The sequence below is a fragment of the Aythya ferina genome (genome assembly GCF_964211825.1).
Source record: "Aythya ferina genome assembly, chromosome: 3".
In the NCBI taxonomy this organism is placed as follows: domain Eukaryota; kingdom Metazoa; phylum Chordata; class Aves; order Anseriformes; family Anatidae; genus Aythya; species Aythya ferina.
The window spans coordinates 6,349,431-6,376,532 of record NC_140298.1 but is presented as its reverse complement, the minus strand read 5'-3'; the positions used below and the strand labels follow the sequence as shown (position 1 = coordinate 6,376,532).

General features: G+C 45.4%; 1 protein-coding gene across 1 annotated transcript in view; it reads right to left on the bottom strand.

Annotated features, from left to right (window-relative positions):
* The window catches only part of PCSK2 (proprotein convertase subtilisin/kexin type 2), a 100,087-nt gene extending 91,842 nt beyond the window's left edge, over window positions 1-8,245 (bottom strand). The window contains exon 1 of the mRNA XM_084513454.1: window positions 7,950-8,245. Coding sequence (XP_084369580.1) covers window positions 7,950-8,141 — 192 coding nt within the window. The 5' untranslated portion in view covers window positions 8,142-8,245. The remainder of the gene's footprint in view (window positions 1-7,949) is intronic.
* Between the last annotated feature and the right edge of the window lie 18,857 nt (window positions 8,246-27,102).

Sequence of the window (27,102 nt, the reverse complement as noted above, 5' to 3'; positions counted from 1 at the left end):
TTGGGCTTTAGTTTTCACAACGTGGTTGTATGCTCTAGGAGAAAGCAGGTCTGGCACGTTACCCTTTTACTCATCAGGTAAGCAAATAACCCAGTTCAGTCAGGAGTATCAGGAACGCGCTTTTGCTGACTGGTTTGATGCAAACACTGAGGTCACTCTTTCCATTTGCTTTCTGTGGACAAAGTAGTTAAGAACATAACATTTACACAGAAGTGTTGTTTGAGAAGGTAGATAATACATGACAAAGAACGTTACATCCCAGTTCATTTCGTGAGTGAGCAAACTAGGACCTCCACCACCTAGTTTAGTTTATTATCCCTGTGTGCAGATGGTCCCTTTTCAGGTACGTGCTCACAGGACTTGCCAAACACAGCCAGAGCTCAGTCAAGTTTGCCTTTTGAGCAACTCAATGTCCTAGGTGGATTTCTTGCTGCCTGATAAACTGCCTGAGGTGGCCATACTGAATTTCGCACAGTAACAAATTCAGCTCTCCCTGGGACAGCTCACTGCATCCCAAAGCACAGCCCAGGAGCTCTGAGCTGACATAAAAGCTCCATTTCAGTGGTGGAGGGTTAGCTTTCCCAATGAACTTACACGAGTTAAACACAGAGCTCTCATCAATTCACAGCAAGAGCAACAAGACAGCAGACGACTTCGGGTTGCTTGGAGAAATCCCCTCCTGACAAATAGCCGAGCAGTTCGGCTTCCTCCCACCAGAGGCCAGTGATAGATGGAAGCACCGTGCTGCTCACGGCAATATTTATAGCCACTGCATAGCCAGCGTCCTGTAGAGACCTGACCCATTTAATTATTTGAAAAAGTTGAAATGAAAAGAAAGATGAACAGTGCTTTCTGATGACTAGGACAGCACCACATGACCAAGGTAGACTTCAGGTCCACACACCACAGCAGGGTCAGTCACTGCAGCTCGCATGGAAACTAGCCACCCGTCCTACAGGCTGACCTGCACAAGAGGGTTTCCTAGGTATAATATTTTAATAAGAACTGATTGAATTTATCACTCATTTTTATCGGTTTGGCTTGATTTCCAGCTCACAGAATTTTCCATGAACACGCTCACATCTCTGGGCTCACTAAATGAAACTATCTACCAAATAAATTCTCCGTGCATTTCTGCAACTTCTTGTGAAGTGCTTCATGACAAGCATTTGGAACTTGAGTTGCACAGATTAATTTTAATTGGAATCATTCTAAAGATGGATGAGGGTACAGGTCACTTGCAATAACATTGGGAATCCCACAGTTCACCTCAGTGCTTTCTGCAAGAACCCAGCCTAGCAGCACAGTCAGTCTCTAGGACCATTTGCCTGATGATAAAGAGATGCCAGGGATGCTTCAGGTACTCAGATGGAAGCACTTTGAGCTGGGAGAGGATTGACAATGTATTTATTTTGGTCTAGGGATTTGATCTGGATTTGAACGCCCAAGCTAGAAACATAATGCTCTACCTCATGCAGAGTAACCTAAACCATCTGGTTCTGGCTGTCACACAGCAATAAGATCTGTCCGTCTGGCCTGATCCCAAAAACCAACCCTCTGAGACAGCTTACTATTGCAAAAGCAGTTATCCTTTTGTTGAGCAGCCCTGAAGCCTCAGGGATGGGGACAAATTTGTCTTTGGTGCAGGCAATAGGAACTGATATCCATATCACCTCTGAGAAATGGCCACCAGGCTGCTCTCAACACCTGGAGACCCTGCCCAGAGGAATGCCAGCATCAAGCAGAGTCCTAGGCAGACCCACAGCATGAGAGGTCCTAAAGTTAAAAGTGTGCAGGCAGCCAATATACCTATGTGATGGAGCAACCAGAGACAGCCTGGGAGTCATCTGCTAATGAGCTACCTGGGCAGAACTAGGAGATGCTAGGCTGACAGCAGGGTGGTGTAGTCACAGGCAGTGACACCATACTAATACTCATTGTTTATCTGTCGGTAACATGAAAATCCCACTCAACTATATATTCCACAGCACGGGTCAGAAATAGCTAAGTGGCAGACCCGAAGCAAAGGAAACAAAAACAAGAGATCCATTTCCCATATGCTAAATCTGTCTCTCCTGGTGCAAAACCTGAACCTATTCGTGTGGCACAAACCTCCTCATGCCATCATGGAGGAGAGAAATAACAGGGAGCTGACATCGTTGCAAGTGACACTTTAAAGGGATTTCCCAAAACTAGGAAAAGGAGCTTCACCACTGTGAGGAGAAGCACGGGAGGGCAACAGCCTGTTTCCTGCCATGAAATTGCAAGAAAGAACTCCTTATGGCTGCTCTGCTGGTTGCTCCTTCTCATCACAGGTACTCCCTAGAGAAGGAACTGTAGGAAACGAGCTGGGGGGTCTCTGGGTCCCACGGTGCTGTGCCAACCTGAATGCGCTGGCTCTGGTCTGGTGTGCAGGCAGCTCCGGCAGGAGCCTGCTCTCCCTTCCATGAGGCAGGAGGCACCACCAGCATCCAAGCTTTAAGCCCTGATGCTCCTCAGCAGCATAAGGCCCTCACACCCTGAGTTGCATGTCACGGCCAAAAGCTGCCCTGGTACGTCCACAGCGCACCACAAGCAGCTTTCATTGGGCAATGCTCGGGCTAGGCCACAGGCTGGCATGCACCACGCTGCTCTGCTGTTGGGATCACAACATTTGGAAACGCGGCTCACTTCTTCATATGTTTTGTCTTTCTATTTTTCTCCTTGACACTGGCAAAACTAAATGTAATTTAAATGAAAACAAATAACCACACATCCCCAGTTGGGCTGCAGCACAAAGAAAACAAGCGAAAAAAGAATTACTAGCAGCACATTTCCTGGGTCTCTACCACATGTGCAATCTTGCCAATGAGCTCAGGCAATATGGAATAAATAAAATTATAAATGCAGGCAGCTTTATAAACAGCTGCAATTTTGTATCTTTGTGTTTACTGAGCTGTAGCTCAGTTTTACAAAACAAACTTATCTGTAAAGGTAAGGTTTAACGTGCGTGTTTTGCCAAGGAACAGAATTGTTCTGCGTATTCAAAACAGTAATAGAGCAATTACAGCAGGGACCAGTAGCAGGAGAGTCTGACCTTCTTGTTTTACAGTCGGAATAAATGCTGAGAAGCTGACAAGGTAATTATTTTAAACTTCATACAGAAGGCTCAGCACCAACAAGGAATTGTTTTGGGTCCTGCTAGAGGAGGAGCTCGACAGGTACTGGCTCGGGGATGTACTTGAGTGTGGGTTTTACATTCTTCGTGTTGAGAGCTTACAGCTTCCGCATGCATAAGCGAGTACATTTAAGTAACGTGGGATTTTTTTTATTTAGCCAGCCAAAGTCCTTGCTCCTGGGGCTGTTTCTGCATCCAAGGCAGAATGCAAAATAACAGGAAAAAAAAAAAAAAAAAAAAAAAAAAGAAAAGCATGAATTTGAGGGGAATACATTATTTCCACATTTGAAGCAATCTCTCTACTGTCACAACATAACTCTGACTTAACTCCACAAGCACTGCTCTCAGGTGTAACAGCCAGGGCCCGCTGACACACTGTCTGCAGTCCACATGTGAGGAACCCACAAGGATCCTCCAAACCCAGCTGCTCTCTCTGCAGTTCCTCAGCTCCTGCCTGCCAGGGTTTTTCTGGAAAAGGGAGAATCCATCATCCCCCAGCAGCGTGCCTTACCACAGCAGGATCAAACTTTTCCTAGTAGTTAATTGCTTCTTCCTCTTAATTTGAACACATCAGCTCAGAGACTCTCTTGGAAACTGGAGCATTCTCTTTATGGTGAGGAGACCTATTGGAATCTCAGCAGCACACTGTTAGCATTTGCATAAATTTACTTTTTCTTATCTTAGTTAGATAAAATTGCAACACTCCTAGGAAAATAAAGCTTTTGGTTTCCTTACAAAATTTACATTGTACCTTCCATTTCTTAAAAGGTTTTTCTGTTGCTATAATGAAGAATCCCTTTGTGTGAACAAACATCTTTTCCTCTAGGTCAGCAGAAGATACAAAGCTAATTCATTATTAAACACATGTTAGCGCATGGAAACGCTGCAGTCTGAGGCTTGACCTCAAGTCCTCAGGCTCCAGAGGGCCCATGTGGGAGGCTGGGCTCTCATCCTCTTTGGATGGGATGCCCTGCTGCTGCAGTGTCTGTTTCCACATTAGATGCAGAAGACAGAGGCTACCAAAGCAAGAAATTTGGCTCATGTTAGGTCTTGCTTTCAGTAAATCTGTGTTTATGCAATGTAAAACCACCCAAGCTCATGGTCTTTCATCCAGAAATTCATGGCCAGCTCCAGAAAGCTTGGTCCTTAACCAGCAGCCTCCTAAGCAAAAATGGCTAGCAGAAAAGTCACGGTGGCAAGAGTTACCTGGTTTTTGCAATATTTAGAGGGAGAGGTGAGCAGGTGATAAATATATCAAGGGATAAAAAAAATAGACAAAATTTAGGGCACATAGGATTCCTTATGTTTTGAAATCCAAGTTTGGTCTTCATTGTAAAATCTGAGGCCACTGAACACCAGCCTTTTAAAATCCTTCACCTCAGTGCTACCAGAAGGGGAACATTTAGCTACATTGGCAATTGTATCAGCCTCAGTGTTGCTGCTGAAAGGGAAAGTGATGTCTAAACTCTGATCACAGCTATGAGACCTTTCCAAACGCTTCATCCAACTCCCCTTGGTAGAAATGAATTTAGAATGGCAAGGCAAGATCAAAAAGGGCCTTTTTTTTCAGCCTGCATTAAGAAATATCTCCTGGTGGCAACTGTGCCAGAAGGAAAATAGAAAGAAAAAAAAAAAAAAAAAAAAAAGGTGTTCCTTTCCTATTTCTCACTATTTAAGATGATGTAGCTAGGAGGCTGCCTCCTGACTGCTTGAATATGGTAAGACTAACCATGTTAAAGAACATGCTTTATCACTGTATTTGTTTCACAAGGAATAGAGAGAATTAACATTGGCATGTACAAATTGATTAAAAAACTGCAAACATTAAAAAAATCAAATAGCACATTTAGAGTTATAGAAGCCTCTACTGGGGATTAACTCAAGGCAGGTTAAAGAAAAATTGGCCAGTGTTTTTGAGACTGTGTCTCATGGTAGGGTTGTAGATCTAAATGCAGACACCTGTTTACGTGAGCACTGAGCCCCTTTTAATCAGTTCAACAGGTGCTGAATTTAAAGCCCACATTTCAGCCCACCTGAAATCTTATGGTGGTTTTAGAACAACAGTAGGAAACTCGGCCAAGGAATCAATTAGAGAGCGCATTGCGCAGTTCATAACATTAATCTTCAAGGCAACGTTTCCCCTCGCATTTCTGCAGAAATCATGTTATTAAGTAGCTGCAATATGTACTTGTGTTGCTTGTTTGTTATCAGGCAAAGCCATGTGCACTAAAAACGTGTAATTCAACAATCAGCTCCCATGAGGTCATGTTAAAACACACCTATGATACATCACAAGTACAAAAGCAGTCCCTCTCATCCACATCTTAAATCCACCCAGACAAGAGCTCAGACTGCCCTTGTGCCCCTGCTGGGAAAGTACCCGCGCTGAAACAACAGTGATAGTTACAGCTCTTCTCCACCATGGGCACGGGGAACTGGATTGGCTTTAGGTAACTAATTCAGTGTATCACCCAAACTACGCGTGTGGTTGAAGCATGGAAAGCATCACTTCTCCTTGCAGTGTAATTTGGTTCCTGATATTTTCAGAAAACACAGGCAGTGTATCTGTCTACACATGGTCCTTCCCCAGAGGGTGCCACTAACAGCTCTGCTTCCATCTGCGTGTGTGCCCACGGTCAACTTCTCGCGCTGTCGGTACCCCATGAAAGCTGAGTCTGCAGACTGTAAGCTGAGAGGCCAGACAAGCCTGATGACAGCGAAACAGATCAGGAGGCTCTTCAGTACCGAAGAAACACTGGAGTAGATGGCACAAGCTTTTATTGACGCCCGACTATTGCCTCCCAACCCCTGTTACCCACTTCCCTTGCAGATTGCTATCAGGCTCTAATGGATTATGCTCTGACACAGCCAGCTGAGTGCCAAACCCCACGAACTCTTCCCGTTCCCTAAAATTGCTGCCTTGCAGATAGTAGGGTGCTATTTTCTCTCACACTTGTGGGGGCGGGGTGGGAGGCTTTCGAGCTTTTCAGGGACCGGGATGATGTAAGCTGGAAACCTCTTGGGACAGCATGTGCATGGTACGGGAGCCACAACCTCCCCTGCCCCCCTGCAGCTCACGCAGATCATGCCACAGCGCTGCCTGGCTTTGCTCCTACAGACACCCAGGGCAGGAACAGTCCCCCCTTCCCCCCCGAGGCACACACTGGGCAGCAGGTACTCTCCTCCCGCACACCCAAGGGACTTCCCTCCAGCTCTCGCTGGGACGAGCTCCAAGATTGATTTCCGTGAGGAATCTGTATGCCGCCTAACATGCTCAAGGAGCCCTGGGGAGGGCACGGCGGAGGGGAGAGGACTGTCACAGCCCGGAAGCAGCACTTCTTCATCCTACAAAACCCCAGTCTCCTCCCCGCATGGGTCATGGGATCATTTCTAAGCATCTAGAAAAAGTAAGAAGAAATTCAGCTCTGCAGCAAGGTACTCTCCTCTCCTCCCGAGGCCCTATCAGACTGATATCCCCAGGGTAGCAGGGAGTGCTGACAGAGGGTAATAAGAAGGGAAAACCATCGACCAAAGAGCCACGTCTAAGAAGTTTCATGTAACAAGACCTAATCCCCACTACAGACCCTTTCCCAAGGGCAGCAGCAGCAGCACAGCTCCAGCACTACTGGGACAAGGCTGTCAGCCCAAAACAAAGGCATCTTATCAGCAGCAGGAACTGGCTGCGGTCAAAGCAGCGCTGATCTTGTCCTCATTTCTCTAATGAGCCCCCAGCGGAGTTGAGACAAGGCAGCCTGAAGGAGCGAGTCTCACTTCACATGCCTTTGAGGTAGAGATATAGGCATCTCCTTAAATCAAGGACTTAAATCACTCACTCAAGTTCAGCATGCAATTCCCATTCACTTCCTTGGAAGTCAGAGCAGTCTCTCATTGCATAACTACCAAGGAAAAAAAAAAAAAAAAAAAAAAAAAAACAACACAACAACACACACACACACCACAAAGCACCAAACAAGCAGCAGCAGCAATGCTCACACAGCCTGCTCTCCCTCCACGCTCCTCCCAGCCGAGTGCTGTTGGGCATTAAGGCTTCCAGGAATTGTCCGGAGCAGGGCACTCCACCAACCTCTCCCTGTACCCCCCAGGTCTGGCTGCACCCTGAAGTATTTAGGGCTCTGCTCGTTACCTACACGGAGAGGTCTGCAGGGCTCCTCAGGAGCCGGGCAGAGCCTTCCTGTCACCGCAGCTACTTGGGGCTTCCTCAGGAGCCCAAACAGCCTCCACCAGCACTCGAAGTTTCCCAACTTGCATTAATTAGTGGCAGACACCGAGCGCTTACCAGGCTCGACACCCAGCGGCTTCCTTGGCTTGGGGACGCCCTATTTCTCCGTGAGAACAGCAGGGATAACAAGGAAGCCGCCCGCCTCACAAACTTCAGTGCCGACCCCCAAAAAAATCTTCCATTTACACGGCAAGCGAGCTCTCCATGGAGATGCAGCTCCAATTCTCGGCGGTGCTCGGGGCGGCTACGGCTCCAGCCGGGCTCAGGAGATGTCGGGGGTGGAGGGGGGGGAGAGCCCGGCCCCGCAGGCTGGGAGCTCGGCGGGGCTGCTCCCGCAGCGAGCCCCAGGGCAGCGAACTAACGGGGGGCACGGGGGGGGAGACCCCAGCTTCCCAGCCCGAGGAGCGGTCGCAGCGGCTCCGTCCCCGCTGCCCCTGACCCCGGGAGCGGCCGGGCTCCGTCCCCTCCCTGTCCCCGGGCAGGTCCAGGAGCGGTCCCCAGCTGCTCCGCACCCTCGCCGAGTCCCCCCTAGCCCCCCACCCCGTCTTTTACCTTGCGCACCCCGCCGAAGCCGTGCTCCGCAGCCAGCCGCTCGGCCTCCGCCTGGCCCCCGGCGTGCAGCTCCACCAAGAAATGGTTGGTGTAGACAGCAGCCCGGGTCGGGGAGCCGAGGAAGAGCAGGAGGAGGAAGAGGAGGAGGAGGAAGGCGCCTCGCAGCAGCAGCAGCGGCGGCCCCGCCGGCATGGCCCCGCAGCTAACCCGCAGCCCGCCGCGCCGCGGGGAGGGCGCCGGCAGGGCGAGGCGGGGAAAGCGGCCGAAAGCCGGGGGGGTGGGGGAAAAGCGGGGAGAAAAAGGTGGGGGGGGGAGGGAGGGGGAACGGGGAAAGATTAAACAAAAAAAAAAAAAAAAAAAGAAAACACACACACACCAAAACCACCCCACCGGGAGGGAACGGGGCGAAGCCGAGCGGGAGGCGGGGAGCGGCCGGGCTGCGGGGGCTGCTCCGGGGGGCGGGAGCGCGCTGCCGGCTCCGCGGCGGCTGGAGGGGGGGCACCCGCCGGGAGGGGACATCGCCGCGCTGCCAATCGGGGCCGAGCCGGCCCCCCCGGTCCCCCGAAACCCCCCCGGTCCCCTACAGCCCCCCCCCCGATCCCCCACAGTCCCCTCCGTTCCCCCCCCTATTCAGGGGTGCGCCCCGAAGGGAGCCGGGGCTCAGGGAGGTGCCCGGGGGAAGCCCCCGGGGGCGCGGACACGGGGTGGGCACGCAGGGGGGTGCCCCGCAGTGGGGCTTGGGGGGCACAGGTAGGCAGGGACCGGCCCGGGGGGCTTTGGTGGGATAGCCGGGGACGGGGGGGTGGCAGGGGAGGGGAGGGCTGTGAAAATAACCCGCTGCTTTCACAGCTCCGAGGGAGGGGACGGAGTGGGGATGCTCACGGCAAGGTGTGTGCCAGGCTGGTTCTGCAGCTGGCGGCGGGGATTTGGCTGCATTAAGTGAATCCTTTGCTCGGTGTCCCCTGGGGAGGGCTCGGGACACAGCCAGCAGGGGAAGGCAGGGCCACCTTGCGACCACACGGCCACGGGGTTGCTAGAAGCCAGCCGCAAAGGACCCGGCCGAGCACCCAACTTAAAACAGTCCGGGGAACAAAGGCAAACAAAAATCACGGGCAGGAGTCTGCTCCCGTTAGCCTCAACTGCTTGAGAAAATGACAGAAAAGCCGACCGCGTGATTGTGAATCCAAATGAGCATCGGTTTGCCATGACAAATTATTGATTTCCTTCTTCTGGATTAAAGAAAATCCCTATTCAAACAGAAGGGAAATGGTAACTGGGAGCCTGATCCAAAGCCCGTTTAAATCAACAGCAGTGCTGTAAATGAATGACTGATGTTGGGGGGAAAAATCAAACACCAGGGAAAGGTAAAACATTGGAAATGGCACGGCAGAGAAGGAAAACATCTTTGCAGCCTCATTAAGAACCTATGTCAATAGAATTCTGCTTTTAAACACCTATTCTCAGCACATGCAGTTATTAAAAACAACTTTATATGTTATTTCTTGAAGCCGAGCTGTGTTTCCATCGATGCTCAGCAAGCCCTCCCCCAGCACCAAGGCTGCCCCTGCTACAACGGGTTTCCAGGTGACTTGGGGCCGATGAGGCTCTCCAATCAGCAACACCTGCTGGCGACGGCTCACCAGCCAAGGCAGGCCCTACTGCTGTCCATCCCCAGCTGTTCCTTGTGACCAGAAGCTGAGGGAAATGAAAACAGAAGCAGCAGGGAGGGATTTTCTCTGCTTTAAAATTTCCTGCGACCGTATATATATATTTTCTTCCCCCCATCTTCCTTTTCTTGGTGTGCCTCTTTCTGTTTTGTTACTAACCCACAGAGAGAGGCCCATCAATAACAAAGGCAGCGGAGCAGCGCTCCTGGCTCCATCAGTCAGCAAGACAAGAGCCTGCCCTGCAGGACCCAGGGCCATGCCATGGATCTGGGTGAGCAGCGTGACCACAGCAGTCACAGCACACCTCCTGATGTCCCCCACTGCCAGCCAAGGGTACAGCTCCACAAGCCAGTGCTGCCAAAGAACATCCGTGGTGAGGGGATAGCACCAACTGGTTCTAGCTTGTAAACCTCGTGATGTTGAGCTTCGATAGTTCTAGTGATGATAAAGAAAGCCCCAAAAAAGAGATCAGATTAGGAAAGATCAGGTTAAAAAGTCAGATCTGAATGGTTCCAGAAAACATCAGTTCAAAGATGCCATTCACACAAAAATGGTCATCTTGAGTTTGTGACTGTAGAAGTTTTAGACCAGACATGACCACTGGGATTTCTAGCCTAGTACTTTATGTAAGCTGTAGGACTTTATTCATTCTTGCTTGTGACCATATTCCTTTTTTTTTTTTTTTTCCTTAATTTGACAAAACTTGAGTTAAAAATCAAGACTGTTCCTTTACATCCATCGTGGAGATGTCCCAAGTGATTGCTTACAGCCATTTGTAAAAACAAATTGTACCACTGCCTCTTTTTAAAATACTAATTGGTCCCACATTGACATCTAGATAGTGTTTTTGTTATGAATTTGTCTGCTGAAGTGCTGAAATTTTACCGAAGTTCTCCTCTCCAAATAGTAACTTCAAGGTTGTGATGATAAAGCATCTAGCTGGTGCTCCCTGAGTCTCTTTATGTAAGGCACATTTTCCAGCCCTTCAACAATTCCCAGTAAATCTCCTTGTTCTGTGAGCTATAACTGCACCAGGTATTTCAGCAGGGGCCAGACCAGTGCTAAATGGATGGTGCATCACGTTTCTGTCCTTGCTGGGCACCCGGAGTTTCATCAGCCAAGGAGCCCATTCAGTCTCCTTACTGCAGACACTGCCCAGTGCCTAGCAGAGTACCCGTGCTGACTATAATAGCAGAGTACACTGCTATTCTACCTCGAGCCCTCTTCAGGACTGCTGCTCTCTAGGACAGGTTATTGCATCCAGCATAGCCAATGATCTTTGTCCCCCACTTTAGCATAGCCAATGATCTATGTAACCCCACTTTATTGAAATAGATAGATGGATAGATGTCATTTACTTGCATGCAGCTTTCCAAATAATCCAGATCAGTCAGCACTCCTCCCTTTTATGGTTTATGACTTCCTTCTTTAACCTACAAACTTTATCAGTAATGAATATACATTGATGTACTGGATTTAGCAAGGTCTTACAAAGATCATTTCTTGGCCCCAGTCCTCTGGAACATCTCCAGAAACAAATCAACCTCAGCAATGATTCCCACTTTCTAATCATACTTAAGCATTTAATCAGTTTTTAGTCTGCTTCACAAATGCCATTTTGATTTTGTATCCAATTTATTCACCAACATGTCGTGCAATATCAAGTGTCTCCCAGATACAAGCAATGTTGTAGATACGATGGATCAAAAAGCCTGCATGTTGTTTTCCCAGCAACATCAGTTTGTCCAGTAAAAGAGACTAAGTTTCCCCATAAATCTTGGCTCATTTAACAGAAGACTAATGAACAACACTACTAGTTTTACCAGTCAAAACTAAAACAGTGCTAAATATATATATATTTACATATATAAAATGAGTTTAACATTTCTTGTTCCCAAATGTGTTGCTGGCAACATAGTTAAGCAACCATTAAATCATATCCCTGTGGCTATTTTACAAGTAGCTGGCATTCAGTATGAGATCAACATTTATAGGTGTTTCTCTCCTTGGGGACTGCACAGGATGGTACCATGCCAAAATGGCCAGTATGTCAAAGGAAGGTGGAAGAACTCATTTTCTCACCATGAAAGTCACTGAGTCCTAAGAATAAGATTCACATTGGTTACATCTTCAACTGGTTGTCCTAGCAGGAGTGTGAGCAGTAGCATCCTGAGGAGGTGGCAGCAGAAAGTTGCAATGACTGAATCTGAGTGGATCGCACGAGCATCCTTTTGCACAAGTTCAAGTCTCCATGAAACCTATCTTTCTGAGGCTGTGAACTGAGCAACCACCATGCTTTAACTGGACTCTGGAGCAGGCTGAAGGATAATACTTAGATGCAGAGCAACAGAAATGGGGCTAAAAGGGCATGAGGAGAGATTTTGAAAGGAAAAATTGGATACCTAATTTACAAAAACAAAAACATGGCTCTAAGAGCAACAGTATTGCTTGACAGTCGTATTTAGAAGTTATTAATGGAGATGGGGAATAAGCAGATGTATTTGAATAAAAGCAAGTAGAGCCCTATATTCTCTGCATATCCAGAACACCAGAGTATTTGTGTAATTAAAGGTACGGTATGAGGAGAACAGAGTGCAATGCTATCCGAAATTTCCCTTTGGCCTACTTCACCTAAGCCGCTTCAGCTAAAGTCACTTCAGAGTGATTCCAGAGCAAGAACTCTAAAGCTATGTCTGTGTGGCAGCCTTGCTGTTGATCATCTCGTGAGAGCATTTAAGAGCAAGCTTTACACTGGCTTGTTTTGATGCTGAGCAGCACCCAGATGAGGAAAGCAAAGCAGACCACAGTAAATTAGCCCAGAGAGAGCACGGCTACCACTGCCTCACTTTGGGCTGATTGCCAAGTCAGGCATGACTGTCCTGCAGAGGGTTTTCGTAAAACACATCCAGGCCATCTGAGCACAACTGTGCTCAAAAGACTGCAAATTGATGAAGCCAAGCAAAACTGGGGTTTTTGTGAGGTGGTGCTAGGTTAAAGAGCTTGGGATAGTTATCTCTGATAATTTCGAGATCACTTGCCCTGCATAAAAATACCAATCTCAACATTTTCATTGCTGTTTACTGCCGGACTATTACTGTTATAAATACATTAATGACGACCGCATTATTCACAGTCTAATGGCTTCTGATTGCTGTATGTTATGTTAAAATGCAGTTAGTGGAGAGAGAGGGCCATGGCAGGCACCACTTCATATTTAAGGTATGTGAACCTAGGCAAGTCAGCAGCCACCAGGCACGGAAATGAAGCACCAGGCTGAAATGATTCATGCCATCACTTTGTGGGGCTGTAAGAACCTCGCATGCTTAAAGGATACCTGAAGACTGGAAGCCTAGACCACACTTTTCTAATGACTTAGACTTTAAGTTGCAGGCATAATTCTCTCAACACACGTTTATCTATACAAGTGTCATACTGCCAAGCATCTGAGCAAATTGGAATTATATGCACTAATTTAGTGACATGATAATGCAAATAGTAAAGAAGAAGAGTATCAGAACTGTTTTGGGGCATTCATTGACTGCAGGGCTGGTGGGCTGAGCAGAGAGTTGCAATTTCCTCCCCAGTCAGTTTTGTGTTTCTTCCATTTATTACTTCTAGATGTAAGGAATAACAGAAGGGCTGGTAAGCAACACTGTCTGACAGGCAGAAGGTGAAAGCCATTGAGATAAGCAGTGAAAGCAGCTTCTCAGGCTTACTTTACAAGTTTGCAATCCGAAACAGACAGAAATAGCTTATGTATAAAATACATGGTCACAAAAAAGAAAAATATAGCCCTTAAAAAAAAAATAATAATAATAATAAAAAAAAAAACTTCTAATTGAGCATTTGAATATGCTCAAGTTTAGGCACATGTTGAAAGCTTGATGGATTTCCCTGGGAATACAGCATGTATGTCTGTTTGTTAAATGGGAATATGATTACCCAAGTCGTTTCCTGAATCTGACTCCTAGCCTCTGCTTAATACCCACATAGACAAATGTTCAGCTCAGGCAGCCCTGGCAGAGAGGTACTAAAAGTAATGAAAATATGTGGCCCATTTATATTAAAAGGATATGCTGGTCAGGATTACCAGACTTGCTTGGGTTTTGTGCTACCGAGTTCTCTGCTGTAGACAGAGTCTGTCTGGAAAGGAGGTCTGTGCAAATGATATTAGAGAGCTACAATTGCTCAGCAGCAGAGTCAGTTTGAAACAGATGGTCTTGGTGACATTTTAGGAGATAATGGGTTAAAGAAAGCTACAAAGTGAGGCATGGAAATGCTAGTGTACAACAACAACAACAAAAAATCAGACTTGAGGGGAAAGGGCAAAAGAAAGTAAACAACATCTCTGAACCATGGGAAGGACTGGGAGAGAGGAAAATGGCTGGATGTGTGCAGTTAGGGACAGAGATCATGGACTGAAAGTGGAACTCAAAGAGAACATTGAAAGATCCAGAAAAAATGATCTCCAAGAAATCCACCTACCTCGGTGATAAAACTTTCATGACTTTCTAACAGATCTGTCTGCCTCAGGAAGGGAATGCTGGGCAGCTCCCAGCTGTGCCCCATGTGAATTACAGAGCAGTACTTGCAGTTCATTCCACTTCCTGAGCCTTAGCAGTTGTTCATCTCTCTGATAAAGAGGGATGGGTGACACCATGCAGCTGTGGCACAACTAATAACCAGCTCTTCAGCTTTGTTGAAGCACTAACTTGTAAATGTTTGGCTATTGCATGGCTGAAACAAAGGATAACACTGCAGTTTATTGCAATCAAAACCCATATGCAGTGTTGACAGTTGTCATGACAATTTTGTTGGGTAAAAACCAGATGCTTGATTCTTAATTAATGTTGAAAATTTTTGGCTTTATTGTTGTCTGTTTCATTTTAGATTTAATTCATTGAACCATGTTATGCTCCCATAGCATGCTTAATAATTGTCATCTCAGTAGTGAGCAATCATCAGTGTGAAACAAAGATACACTTTCAGAAACTTTTTTAACATTTCCATTTACTAAAATTTCAGGGTTTGTTTCCAAGCAAGAACAAAAACTAGTTAGGAAAGCTGTGATTTAAAAAAAAAAAAAAAAATCTTACATTTTTTAACTCAAATTCTAAAAAAGAGTTATGATCACGGAATAATTCAAGAAGGCAAGACTGAAAATAAAACAAGATGCTCCCATCTGAGCTGAGAGCTCTCTGTGGGCAGAGTTAAGGTTGCTTCCATAAATTACAGACGTGGCACCACATACTCAGGTAAATATAGTGTTCAACTTTATCTTTGAGACTCCAAGATTCAAAAGGGTAAATCAAACTCTTTCACAATGGACTTTGCTCTCCTTGTTGACAGGAAAATAATTAGAAAACTTCATTGTATAAATGTCCTTTAGAACTTACAAAATTTCTGTATTTTCTTTGCAAATTAAAGCCTTGCAGCCCATTGAAAAGCAGAGGCAAGTATAGACAACCAATCTTAACTTGTAGTCTACAGTCTTCAATTAGTCTCCATAAACATCTTGGAATGGCAAAGATTAAGTTTAGCTTGGTTTTGGTTTGAGTCTGATTTTAATTTTGCTACATCATCAGATTTTAAGGAGCGAGAACCTATTTGCCACCAGAGCTACAGTTCTGCCAGAGGGAGGCCTTCAAGAGACTTCTCCATAATTTGGTAATTCTTTGTGACCCTGAAGTGTTGTCAGTGTTCAATGGGAGCAGAGCAGCATCCAAAGGGAGGACCTGGGATTCAGCAAATTTTCTGTTTGAATTTCAGTTTAGAGATTGCAACAATACCAACGAAAGAGAGGCTGGCACTTCATTTGAATTCAACAATTTCAAATCCCAGACAAAGGGCTTGGGATAGGAAAGGAGGAAACAAAAGCTCTGGTCCTTACCACAGATTAGTCTTTGTACAGCTGCCTCACCTAGATTCATGACAGGATGCTGGTGTTGTTGGAGCCGCAGTCCACCATTTAAACCACAGCAAGAAAGAAAAGCATCACGTTCCCTGCCTGCTCATTGCTGTTTCACCCAAATAGCACTTTGGAAGGTTCTTTTAGCCAAGTCCTGCCCAGCATACTCTCAAAAACCATCCCCATGGTGATACCTCACATGGCAAAATTAAGCAACAGGATCACCAGCATCATGAAGGGTATCGCAAGACAAAAATCATCTCAGTTGGAAACATATCAATTCAATCTTCTTATGGCAGTGCACAATGCAGAACAGTCCACATAATTTTGCTATTACAGGGTCACAGTAGCACAGCTTAGATATTGAATAACTGTTTCTGTTACCAGGAAATATAATAATGAAAAGAAATATGAAAAACAGAAAAAAATGAACACTGAGAAAAGGAAAGAAAAGCCTGCAGTGTTCTATTTGCAATGTGACAATGATGCATCTTATCAAATCATGCCATTGTGTCTCTGCATAGGCTCCTCTGTGTGATTATTGCTGAAATGTGGGAAGAAGTACATCCTATACCCTATTGATATAGACTGTAGAACATTAAGCACTGAATAAAAGATTTTTATTTTTTTAATAAGGAACAGATGGTCACCTTATTCAAGCAGCTGTTGAGGAAAAAAATGATTCAGTATCAGGCATCAAAGGCTAAAAATGTCCAGATTCAGGCATACTTTCTCCTGCTAAGGAGTGGCATCAGCATTCGGCCACCAAGTGGTGTAAGGTAGGAGAAAAGAAGTGAGGCTGAGAGGGCTCCTCCTGGGCAGCTCTGCCTGCTGCTCTTAGTGGTGTACGAGCCACACCAACAGATCTCAGCTGGTGCTGAGCAGAAGCTCTAACCATGCCTCAAAGCCTTTTGGATGTCCACATTCTATGCTAACAAGTGGGATAGCTGAAGAGTACAATAAAGGAATAAGCATCTTAAAGCCTGTGAAATGAACATTGAGTTATTTCAGGAGTCTGTATTTTATCACTAGGTGGCATTGCTCTAAATCTTTCAGCACCCGTCTTCTAAGCTCTTTACAGTATGGGTATTATTTAACAGCAGCTGAAACATGCGAGTTACACAGAGGTGCTGCCAGCCATGCTGCTGGAAATACATACAATGCTTCAGTGAATCTATCTGCTAAGAGATTTTATTCTGACTTTGATCTCAACTCTTTCATTTACTATAGAAATAAACACAGTCCATAACCAGATGTTCAATTATTCCGACCCAAAACCTCAGCCTATTCAGAAGTGTTTATAAAATGCTCTCAACCCCTCCTGATGGTGTCCCTCTTCCATGATTCACTCTCCCAAATCTTGCCACTGAGGACAGCACAAGTTGTTTTCAGCCCGTGTTCAAGTGCCGTACAACGGTTCTAAAGCCAGTGCTTGTCCCCAATTCACTGCACTGCTCTGTTGGCTCACTGGCCGATGGAATTTGGAAAAAATGAAAAAGGCTAAAAAGTTACTTTTGATTTTTTTTAACTTTAACTGTTGAATGGTCTGTGAAAGCTGTTAATGGAAAGTCTGGTAGCATGAAATACAGGAGTAAAAAGCATGAACGTTTTTGTTATCTTTACACCCAAATAAAGTTTTCAATGGCATAGAAGTGATACAGGAACTCAAGGCTCCATTTTGAAACAGCCTTAGCAAAACCTGTGTCCAATTCAATTTTGGAAACTACTGAAATCTCATTCTGACTTCACTAACTAAACCCTGTGTTTTGTATCTGGGGCTTATGACCCAACACGCAATGCTACCATATCCAAAAGAAAATTTAAAGCTTCGAAGATGCAAAACTTAGCCATGTCCAGAAATGCCATCTTTAAAACCCACTAGTATCTGTAATTACCTAAAGCATAGACATGGAAAAAAGACTGTTTATACACTTCATTTTTACATATCACTGGCCAAGAAATAAAACGGGCTTGGAAAAGGGACTAGGGGCCTGAACTACTCACTCTTAGCTGAGGACCACAAGCTCCCACTGAGAAATTGTGATCCTTCCATGTGTACTTTTTAAGGGATACTAAGTGGGGATGTTCGGCCTCACACAAGAAATCCCTGCAAATTTACTGTGTTAACAGCTACAGTCTCCGTACTATTGCTAGATTTTCTTTCTTGTCCAAGACGAACCCTTTAATAAAACATATTCTGTTCCCTGATGATTCTGTCCACCGATTTGATGAGCTGATTTGTATTTGCCTCTGTTTCAACACATCAGCTTCATTGTCCGCACAATGACCCTTCCTGTTTTCCTGAGCTCAGAGCAGTGCCAAGCGGTCAGAGCAGCTCCATGAACAGCAGCGTGAGCGTCAACCATTCTCATGCCAGGATCGCAGTGATTAGCAGCAGTCACATCGTTCAGCTTTAGGAGAAACACATGACCATTGCAGCGGCTTTTAAACCTTTTCAGATCAAAAAGACAGAGTGCTTTTTAGCAGAGAAAACCAAGTCAGTTTAAAGAATTGTTATTTTCATTTTCTATATTACACAGAGTTATTTTTCAGAAGTCTGTGAATTGTTTTATTTTATTTTACTTTTTTCTTTTCCTTCACACATCTCCTTCTGTGCCCTCTCACCCTGGTAGAAAAGCACACACAAGTGCCTTCCAGCTCTGGCCAGTGAGAGTCTCGCAGCTGCTGTGCTGTCAAGGCACTTTTCCCCGATCTCTGAGCCTGTGCAGCCTGTGTTTCAGCCACTGGGCTCTCCAACAATTGCTTCAAGTCCTTGTAATTGGGTATGTGTAGCTGTTCAATCAGATTGATAACACTTACTCATCCTCACAAAGCACTTGAGTTGTAGGGATGAAAGAAGCCTAGCACTAACAGCAAGCATTGTCTTTAGCCTGCAATGGCCCTGAATTCAAGTGGGGGATTTTTTTTTTTTTAATTATTTTTTTTTTCAGCAATTTAACTGAATCAGTTTAGAAAGAGTTTAGATAAAATCAGTGAACCTCTCTTATACTGGCTCTTAAAAAAAAATGTCTGTAAATCAGTTTCTGAAGCACACCCAGTGGGAGCAGGAAGAGCTGAGTGTTGTGCTCTCAGCCCAAGGTGGGTGGCTCTGCACTGGTGCACTGCTTGTCCAGGAGACACCACTGATATTGTAATAAAACAGTTCTCCTCCTGCTCTCCTTGTCTTCTAAAATATATTCCCTGGCATGTACAGCCTGAAAATAGAGTCTGCTCCTTCGTGAAGGGTCCAGGAATTTTATTGGTTTTTATTATTATTATTGTTTTCATTTTCATCCAATCCAGTGAATACTGGGCATTGATGAGCATCTTATTTCCACTCCTGCTACCTTGCAGGCACCACTTCTTCCTGAAATAGCCCCGTGTGGATGGGCAGTATCACTCATCAGTACATATTTTGAAAATCACACACTCAGTCACTGTGGCCAACAGGTGACTATCACAGCCTGACACTGCTGGATAGATGTGGGCTGTGCATACGTGATATATTATTAAGGAATAATTAAGTAGTCTGTTAATAATCTTAAAAATGAACAGGGATTGACATCTATATATTAGGCATCTTAATAAAAATACCCACATATTCATGATAGATGATTATGCTGACAATAGGGTTTAAAGAGAAAAATGCGATGACAGAACACCCTCAGCAAAGGGAGGTGAGCTCTGGGGTTCGAACAGATGAATTAAGGGACTGAACTCTCTCCCAGGTCTGCCACTGACTTCCAGTGCGATAACTGGAAAGTGTTAAACTCTCACCTACAAAATGGGGACATTTGTATTAATTTGGAGTATCTAATTTAATCAGGCAGTCCAGTATTGGAACATTTGCATGAAAAATTAAGAGGAAGTGCAAAATCCCACATTTGCTCCCTCCAGAAGCAAGTGACCGGACTCAACAAGGCCCGTAATGTTTTGGCAGAGAAACAAGATTTTCTTTCTCAATAACAGAGCATTCTGAGCCATTTATCCTCCCTCCCAGCTGCCTGTGTAAGGTCTGGCATTTCCCTGCTCAGGAAGTGATTCCATTTATTTCTGCAGTATCCCTCAGGAGAGTCTCACCAGGACTGAGCACTGAAATGAAAGGTCACCAGGAAACCTAAGCAAAAGTGAACCATGATACCACGGCAGCAGGAGAAAAGGATGGCATTGTGGATACTAGACCATGGGCTAATTGCAGTTTTCTTGACCTCAGAGGATTTGGCTAAGATGTCAGATCTCAATTTCTCCTATTGAATGTACAAGGTAAAGTCAGGCAAAAGCTAAAAGCTCGAATGCCTTCTGGAAAGAAGACATAATTAGAACATTGTGGGAACTACTCACGCATATCCAAAGCAAATTGTATTTTAAAATCAGTATTTTCTGCGGGGTTAAAGTGGAGCAGTGTTTGAAATTCTGAAGTATTTATCAGCTTTCTACTCACAGTCATTGGTAATTATTAGTTACCTGGTATTTCAGACAAAAACAGAGTTTCCCTTTAGTCAGGCATTTGATAAGCTGCACTGGGAATATTTGGAGTAAAGTGAACAATTCTGGTCAGACAGATTCAAGAAAGACTGAAATTACTGCAAGTATCAAAAAATAAACAAACAAACAACCTTACCACCAGCAATGAGGACACTTATGGGAACAAAGAGTCAACCCAAAGGTTGCCAAGTCTGGCTGTTATTTTTCAACCAAACTAAGCAACAGAAAAGAAGAGACTGGGCTGCTCTGAAAAATCACAGGATTACAGAATCACTGAAAATACATCCTGGGAAAAACACTGAGAAGGAAAGGACACAAGACCGGGTGCAGTATTGTTATAAGAGCAAATGGGTATTAACCCATTGTGAGGAATGATTAGACCAAAAATTAAAAGATTAAGCATTAAATGGAAAGCATTAAAGGAGTGAGGTTTATAGGTGGAAAATAGGTTTTATGGTGCAGCCTGCTAAGTTTATGAAAAAGTCTGTGGTGTAGCGCGTTCAGCAAGAACGGCTTGGTATTGCTAACCTGGTAGGGGTCTCCCAGTTCTTTGTCCTAACGTTTCTCTTAAAGTATAAGAAAATAAAAAGGCAGGGTCACGTAAGGCAATTTTTCAAGAAACACACACATAAAACAATCTGCATTGAAGCTTTGTTCCCCTGGCAGGTTTGTAAGAAGTTTGTTAAACTTCCCCATTACAATTAAAACAACTGCTGTGACTACACAGTGAACAAAAGCAAAGAGCTAAGAGTAGGCATTTTATCAAAGGTTGGCAGATTTCTGAAAAGTCTCTCAGCGGTGCTTGGAAGCTAATGGATAAATTACAGCCCCATGATAGACCATAACTAAGTTCTGTGGGTTGAGCAGATGCCAAACATGGCAGCCAATTTTTTTGGACTACAGAAATTCTCCAAGGGCAGACAGTTCCCAACACAATGTGTTACCCCTTGGCTCCTAAAGCATATTATATAGCACATACCCCTCTGGCAGGATAACACCTGCATCATTCCCAAAGAAGTTTGCTAGTTCTGTCTACATTAGATTTAGGGTCACTAGGGGCAAAAATCCCCAAACACCTGGTATGTCTTTACCTGACCTGCTATATGAAACAGTACAGGAGACCTAAATGCTCCTAAGTAAGTGATCTGAGTACGACTGCTCAGGTCCTTACTGCACCTCAAGGGCCTCCTTGGGAAGGAATGGCAATCCCAGAGCCTCTCGGAAGAAAAAAATGAGCTGCAGCTCCTGTTCTGGGCTGCCCTGTGCAACAATTCTGCCTGGATCCACTAGTGCAGCAGGAACAATGTGCTGGTCCTCTTGTTCCTCAAAGCCAAAAGAAACCTGGAGAATGCAGTGGTTTTAAGGTCTCCAGAGGCTTGCAGCCCTGTTCCCATTTGGATACAGTCAGGGAGATTACACCCTACCAGCTGTCCCTCGCATGTTTTCCAGGAAAGCGTAGAGATGGGAGTAACAGAGGAAGAGGGATGATGCAAGGCGACTAGAGAAAGGGTGTTAGAGAGAAAAGAAAAGCAAGGAGAAAAGGCAGTGGAACTACAGAGTGGGTTGGAGGAGGGTGGGTGAAGTGAAAGATGGATAAATCAAAAGCACTATGTAAAAGAAAGATGGCATGAAAAAGGGAAGAGACAGAGGAGAGATGGGGCCAAAACCCTTGCAAAGCCTTACAGTGTGAGCAAATGCTATGAGAAAAAAAAAAAAAAAAAAAAAAAAAAAAAAAAAAAAAAAAGCTGAAAGGACATGCGAATGAGATGTTCTTCTCTTTGTCATGGCCAAAGGAAACCCCCTGCTTCCTGCCTGTCTCCTTCCAGGTCACTTCCCTGTAATAACTTGCTTTGCTGGTGCAGCTGACCAGCAGCCTAAATATTCATCTCCACATGTACTGATTTTAATATATGGCATAGTGTTGTACAAAGCACCTAAAGCCAGCTCCAACTATAACAAACTGTACTGCAGACATTAATCACCTAGTGCAGTCGCTGCACATCTGGAAGGGCTGCAATGCAGCACCATTACAGGCACCCGAAAGCCTCTGCATACAAATCCACATAGAGCACCAATTTATTCAATCAAAAAGTGCTCTCAACGGAAGATTTTGGGTACACCTGAAGTCAACTGGGAAACCTTTATGCAACCCCACATGCAACCAGACTCTGTGTCTTTGCTCTTTCCAAACAAACCCTAAATGTAACTGTCACTGGAAAACTGAGCCAAACACCAAGTGGGACCCTAGAAAACATGTTCGGAGCCATTTTCTCCCATCAAAAAGTACTTCCAACAGAAACCTTTGGGTACAGCTGAACTCCCCAGGGGAGCCTTTATGTAACTGCACATGCAACTGCACTCTGTGTCTTCGCTCTTCTCAAACAACCCTAAACGTATATCTAACCTTAACCGTAACCATGACCCTAAACCTAAACCTAACCCCAACCCTAACCTGAAACCCTACACTAACTCTAACTGTACACTAAACCTAACCCTAACATTAACACTAACCCTAAGCCTAACCCTAACCCCAACCCCTAACCCTAATCCTAACATTAAACACTAACCATAACCCTAACCCTAAACCAAACCCTAACGCTAACCCTAAACCTAATCTCTAACCCTAACCCTAACCTTAACCCTGAGCCAAACACCAAGTGGGACCCTAGAAAACACATACAGCGACACTTTCTCCCATCAAAACATGCTCCTAACAAAGCCTTCGTGTACATCTGAACTCCCCTGGGGAGCCTAACTCTAACCCTAAACCTAACTCTAACCCCGACCCCTAACCCTAACCATAACCCTAACCCCTAAACATAACCCTAAACCTATAACTAACCGTTACCCTAACCCGACTCCTAATCCTAACATTAACATTAACCCTTACTCTAACCCTAACACCTAACCCTAACCCCTAACACCTAACCCTAACCCACTCAGGTGCAAGACCCACCGAGTTCAGCATGGGGAAGTAAGTGATCAGCTCAATATGAGTGGTAGTACAAGCTTCAACTTTACTGTGCAGATATCCGTATATTTATACACACAGCGATAATTATGCCTACTGGTCACTATCCTATTTGCTAAGCCTAGAAGTGTTGCAAAGATACTGTTCCTCCTACTTGCAGTTACAGCGCATAAGCTACTTCCTTATCTTCCCGGGCCTCAGATCCACCTGTTGATCTCTTTTTCAAGGACAGACTGCTCCTTGCATATTTCACGAGAATGCTTCTCATCCAGCCTACTCCATGGCTATAAACTCTGTATTTTCTTGTTGTACAATTGCTTGTACAATTGCTTGTACAATTCCTCTAGGGACGCATGCCCTTGCTCTTTGAGCCATTCTTCAACAATTCCCCCTTTTTCTTTTTGTACAAGCAAGGCCCCATTCATCATCTTTGTTACCCCTTTCATAATACAATGATAAGCTATCTTGACAACAATGATTATCAGCAGTATAATAAGCAGCAATCTTAAACCCTGCTTAATAAGGGATACAAGCCAAGGGGAAAGGTCACCAAACAGGGATTTCAACCAGGTATCAAACGGGTTAACATTCACTCGTATTCTATTCACATGTTCTTTTAGCCAATCCAACCTTTTATAGATCGGCTCACTATGATCTGACAAATTAAAACAGCACATTCCTTCAAAGTCCTCACATCCGTGTCCTTGGGCCAGCAGCAAAAAGTCAATGTCTGCCCGATTCTGCAACACTGAGTGTCGTAGACTGTCCATATCATCCATCATTTGAGAGAGGATGTTGGTAGTTGCATTGAACTGTTTCACTGTCCAGCATGCCAACTTTTCTATTTGTGTCAGCGCCCACGCGGCTGCCACCCCTGGAGTGAACAAAAAGGCAAATATTCGTGCGGTTGCTGACCATAATTCAACATCATCTTTACAGTCAGGTGTTAGACCGTGAGTGTCTCTTTTCGCTCTACTGGACATCGTAGGTAACATTAATAATACCAAACCCCCAGTTGATCCAAATCCTTGACTGCCGCGTTCTCATTCCAATGCAGTTTGCAGGTCTGCTGTAAGTACAGGTACAGGGACTAATTGAGCAATCTTGCTTCCCTTCGGGATGGGCGGGAAGCTCGTTTGGGCCACGATTTGTACTATTCCATTGTAGTCCGCGTCAATAACTCCTGGTAGCACAAAGAGTCCCTTTAATCCGCTAGAGGACCGTCCAAACAACAATGCTCCTTGCGGCCTTCTGTTGATAAGCAGTGGTCCTTCAAAAGTTGTCGGTATTTTTAATGGCCGCTGATCTATTAAAGTCACTTCTACTGCGGTTTCCAAATCCAGTCCGAGGCTCCCTCTTGTGGCTGGTTGTAGTTGTTGTGATCTGGCGGCGTCTGACTGTAGGCGGGCTGCATCGCAGGCGGGGCAGGTGTTGGGATCGTGGGCGGCGGTCACTAACCCTATAGCGACCCTGGCTGCCCTCATGCTCTCTAGGCATATCTCCGGCCCTAACTCTACCTGCCTATCCACCGATGCAAATCTCTCATTAATTGCTCGGTAGTTACGTATTCTAAGGGATCTCCCGGTGGTCGGGGCGTGTGAGCACTGCTATCACACATGCGTTGCCCATGAGCCTGCCATAGCAGCTGGCCAGATTATGTCAGAATCATTCTTACAATAGCTTTGACGTCCTCGGGACATAAAATACTGCTGCCCCAAATATAATTAAGCAGCTGCTTGGTCGGCTCACTATGCAACCCACTCTCGTTTACTGTGGCTCTCAGCTGGGATAGTAGTTTCGGATCAAGCGGGGTGTGAGCTCCGTGCAGACCCGCAGCCCGCTGCCCATAGGTTACTGGGAAAGCCTGATCAGTGAGCGGGCTCAGCAATTCAAAGTCCTGAGCATCTGCTGCCTCTCTGGCTATCGCCTGCCAATTAACCCTTTCTATCCCCTGTGGGATATTTTGGCAGTGGCTTAGTGGGAGCCTTAAGGCCCTCCCTGGGTGTATCCTCTTTCGGTTTTAAAATGAGTTGCCCCACCACTTCCTCCTCGCTGTCGGAGACCACGTCTTCTGCTCCTGAGACTTGTATCCCAGTTTCGACCGTGGTTGGAAGGGGTGGCCATGCCTCCTGATCTGCATCCGGGCTTTTAGTGTGTGTGTGTGTAGGGGGGGTGATGCCCTGGGGGGCCCCAGCAATGGGTGCTGTGGCTTAACAGTTATCGGTCTCCCAGATGGTGGTATAGGCGAGTAATCACTCCCCACCGAGAACAGCCCCTCTGATTCTCGGGGCTGACCTCCTAATTGCTGGGTAGCCACAGCTGAAACTTGCTGTTCTAACTTGTATCTTTTTATACTATTAATAGTTTCCCGGTGCGGTTTCATTCATTTTTTAACCATTTTATCATCATCTATAGCTAAATCCCACAAGCAGTCCCCATAAGCTCTCAATTCTTCCACATCAAAGTATGACTCAGGGTTACCAAAAAACCCCTTTGCTACCCCAAAGGCTATAAGCCCTGGAATATGCTTAACTCCTTCTACCCCTCACTTTTCTAAAAAGCGTTACAGTAAGTTGAGGGCTACCTCCTTATCCATAGTGCCGGCCTTTTCTCCGCGTCTGTCCACGCCACATCTGTCTGCAATTTGTGCAGCTCCGTGTCTAACCATGCTGGTAGCCCTCCGGACTGTGCAGACCCCTTTTGGTCAGTCTAGGCAATCTTCTGCCCTATGATTTGCTGCTAATCAGTGCTTCTCCTCACCGCGCTTCTCGGTTCCATGTTGTCCCTGTTCGGGTGCCACTGTCGGGTGCGAGACCCACTGAGTTCGGCGTGGGGAAGTAAGTGATCAACTCAATATGAGTGGTAGTACAAGCTTCAACTTTATTGTGCAGATATCTGTATATTTATACACACAGCGATAATTATGCCTGCTGGTCACTATCCTATTTGCTAAGCCTAGAAGTGTTGCAAAGATACTGTTCCTCCTACTTGCAGTTAGAGCACATAAGCTACTTCCTTACCTTCCCGGGCCTCAGATCCACCTGTTGATCTCTCTCTCAAGGACAGACTGCTCCTTGCATATTTCACAAGAATGCTTCTCATCCAGCCTTCTCCATGGGTATAAACTCTGTATTTTCTTTGCCTTGCTTGTACAATTCCTCTAGGGATCCATGCCCTTACTCTTTGAGCCATTCTTCAATATAATCCTAACCCTAAACAGAACGTTAACCCTATCCCTAACACTAACCCTAACCCTCATCCCTAACACTAACCTTAATCATAACCTTAACCCAAACCCTAGCCCTAACCCTAACCTTAAACCTAATCCTAACCTTAACCCTAACCCTAACAATAAATTTAACCCTAACCCTAATCCCTAACCCTAACCAAAACACTAACCTAACCACTAAATCTAACAGCTAAACCTAACCCTAACCCTACACCTAACCCTAACACTATCCCTAAACTTAACTCTAACCCCTAACCTTAACCCTAACAATAAACCTAACCCTAATCCTAAATCTAACCCTAACCATAACACTAACACCGACTCTAAACCTTAACCCCAACCCTAACCCTAACCCAAACCAAAACACTAACCCTAACCGTAACCATAGCCCTAACCCTAACCATAACCCTAACCATAACTCTGACCCCTAACCCTAACACCTCACCCTAACACTAACCCAAACCCTAATCAAAACCAAAACCTAACCCTACACCTAACCCTAACCCTAAAACTATCCCTAAACCTAACTCTTACCCCAAACCCTCACCCTAACCATAACCCTAACCCCTAAACCTATAACTAACCGTTACCCTAACCCGACCCCTAATCCTAACACTAACCCTCTCTCTAACCCTAATACCTAACAACTAACCCTAACCCCTAACACCTACCCCTAACCCTAACTCTAAACTGAACCCTAACCCTAACCCTAAAACTAACCAACCCTCAACATCTCACGCTCATGCCTTTGAGCCAAAAGCAAGAAGTCAATAGCAGCTCAATCCTGTAAGAGCACACGTCACAGACTATTTTGATCTGGTAACATCTCCTCAAGTATCTCTGTCATGGCATGGGCTTGCTTCTCGGCCCAGCATACCAATTTTTCTGCGTTG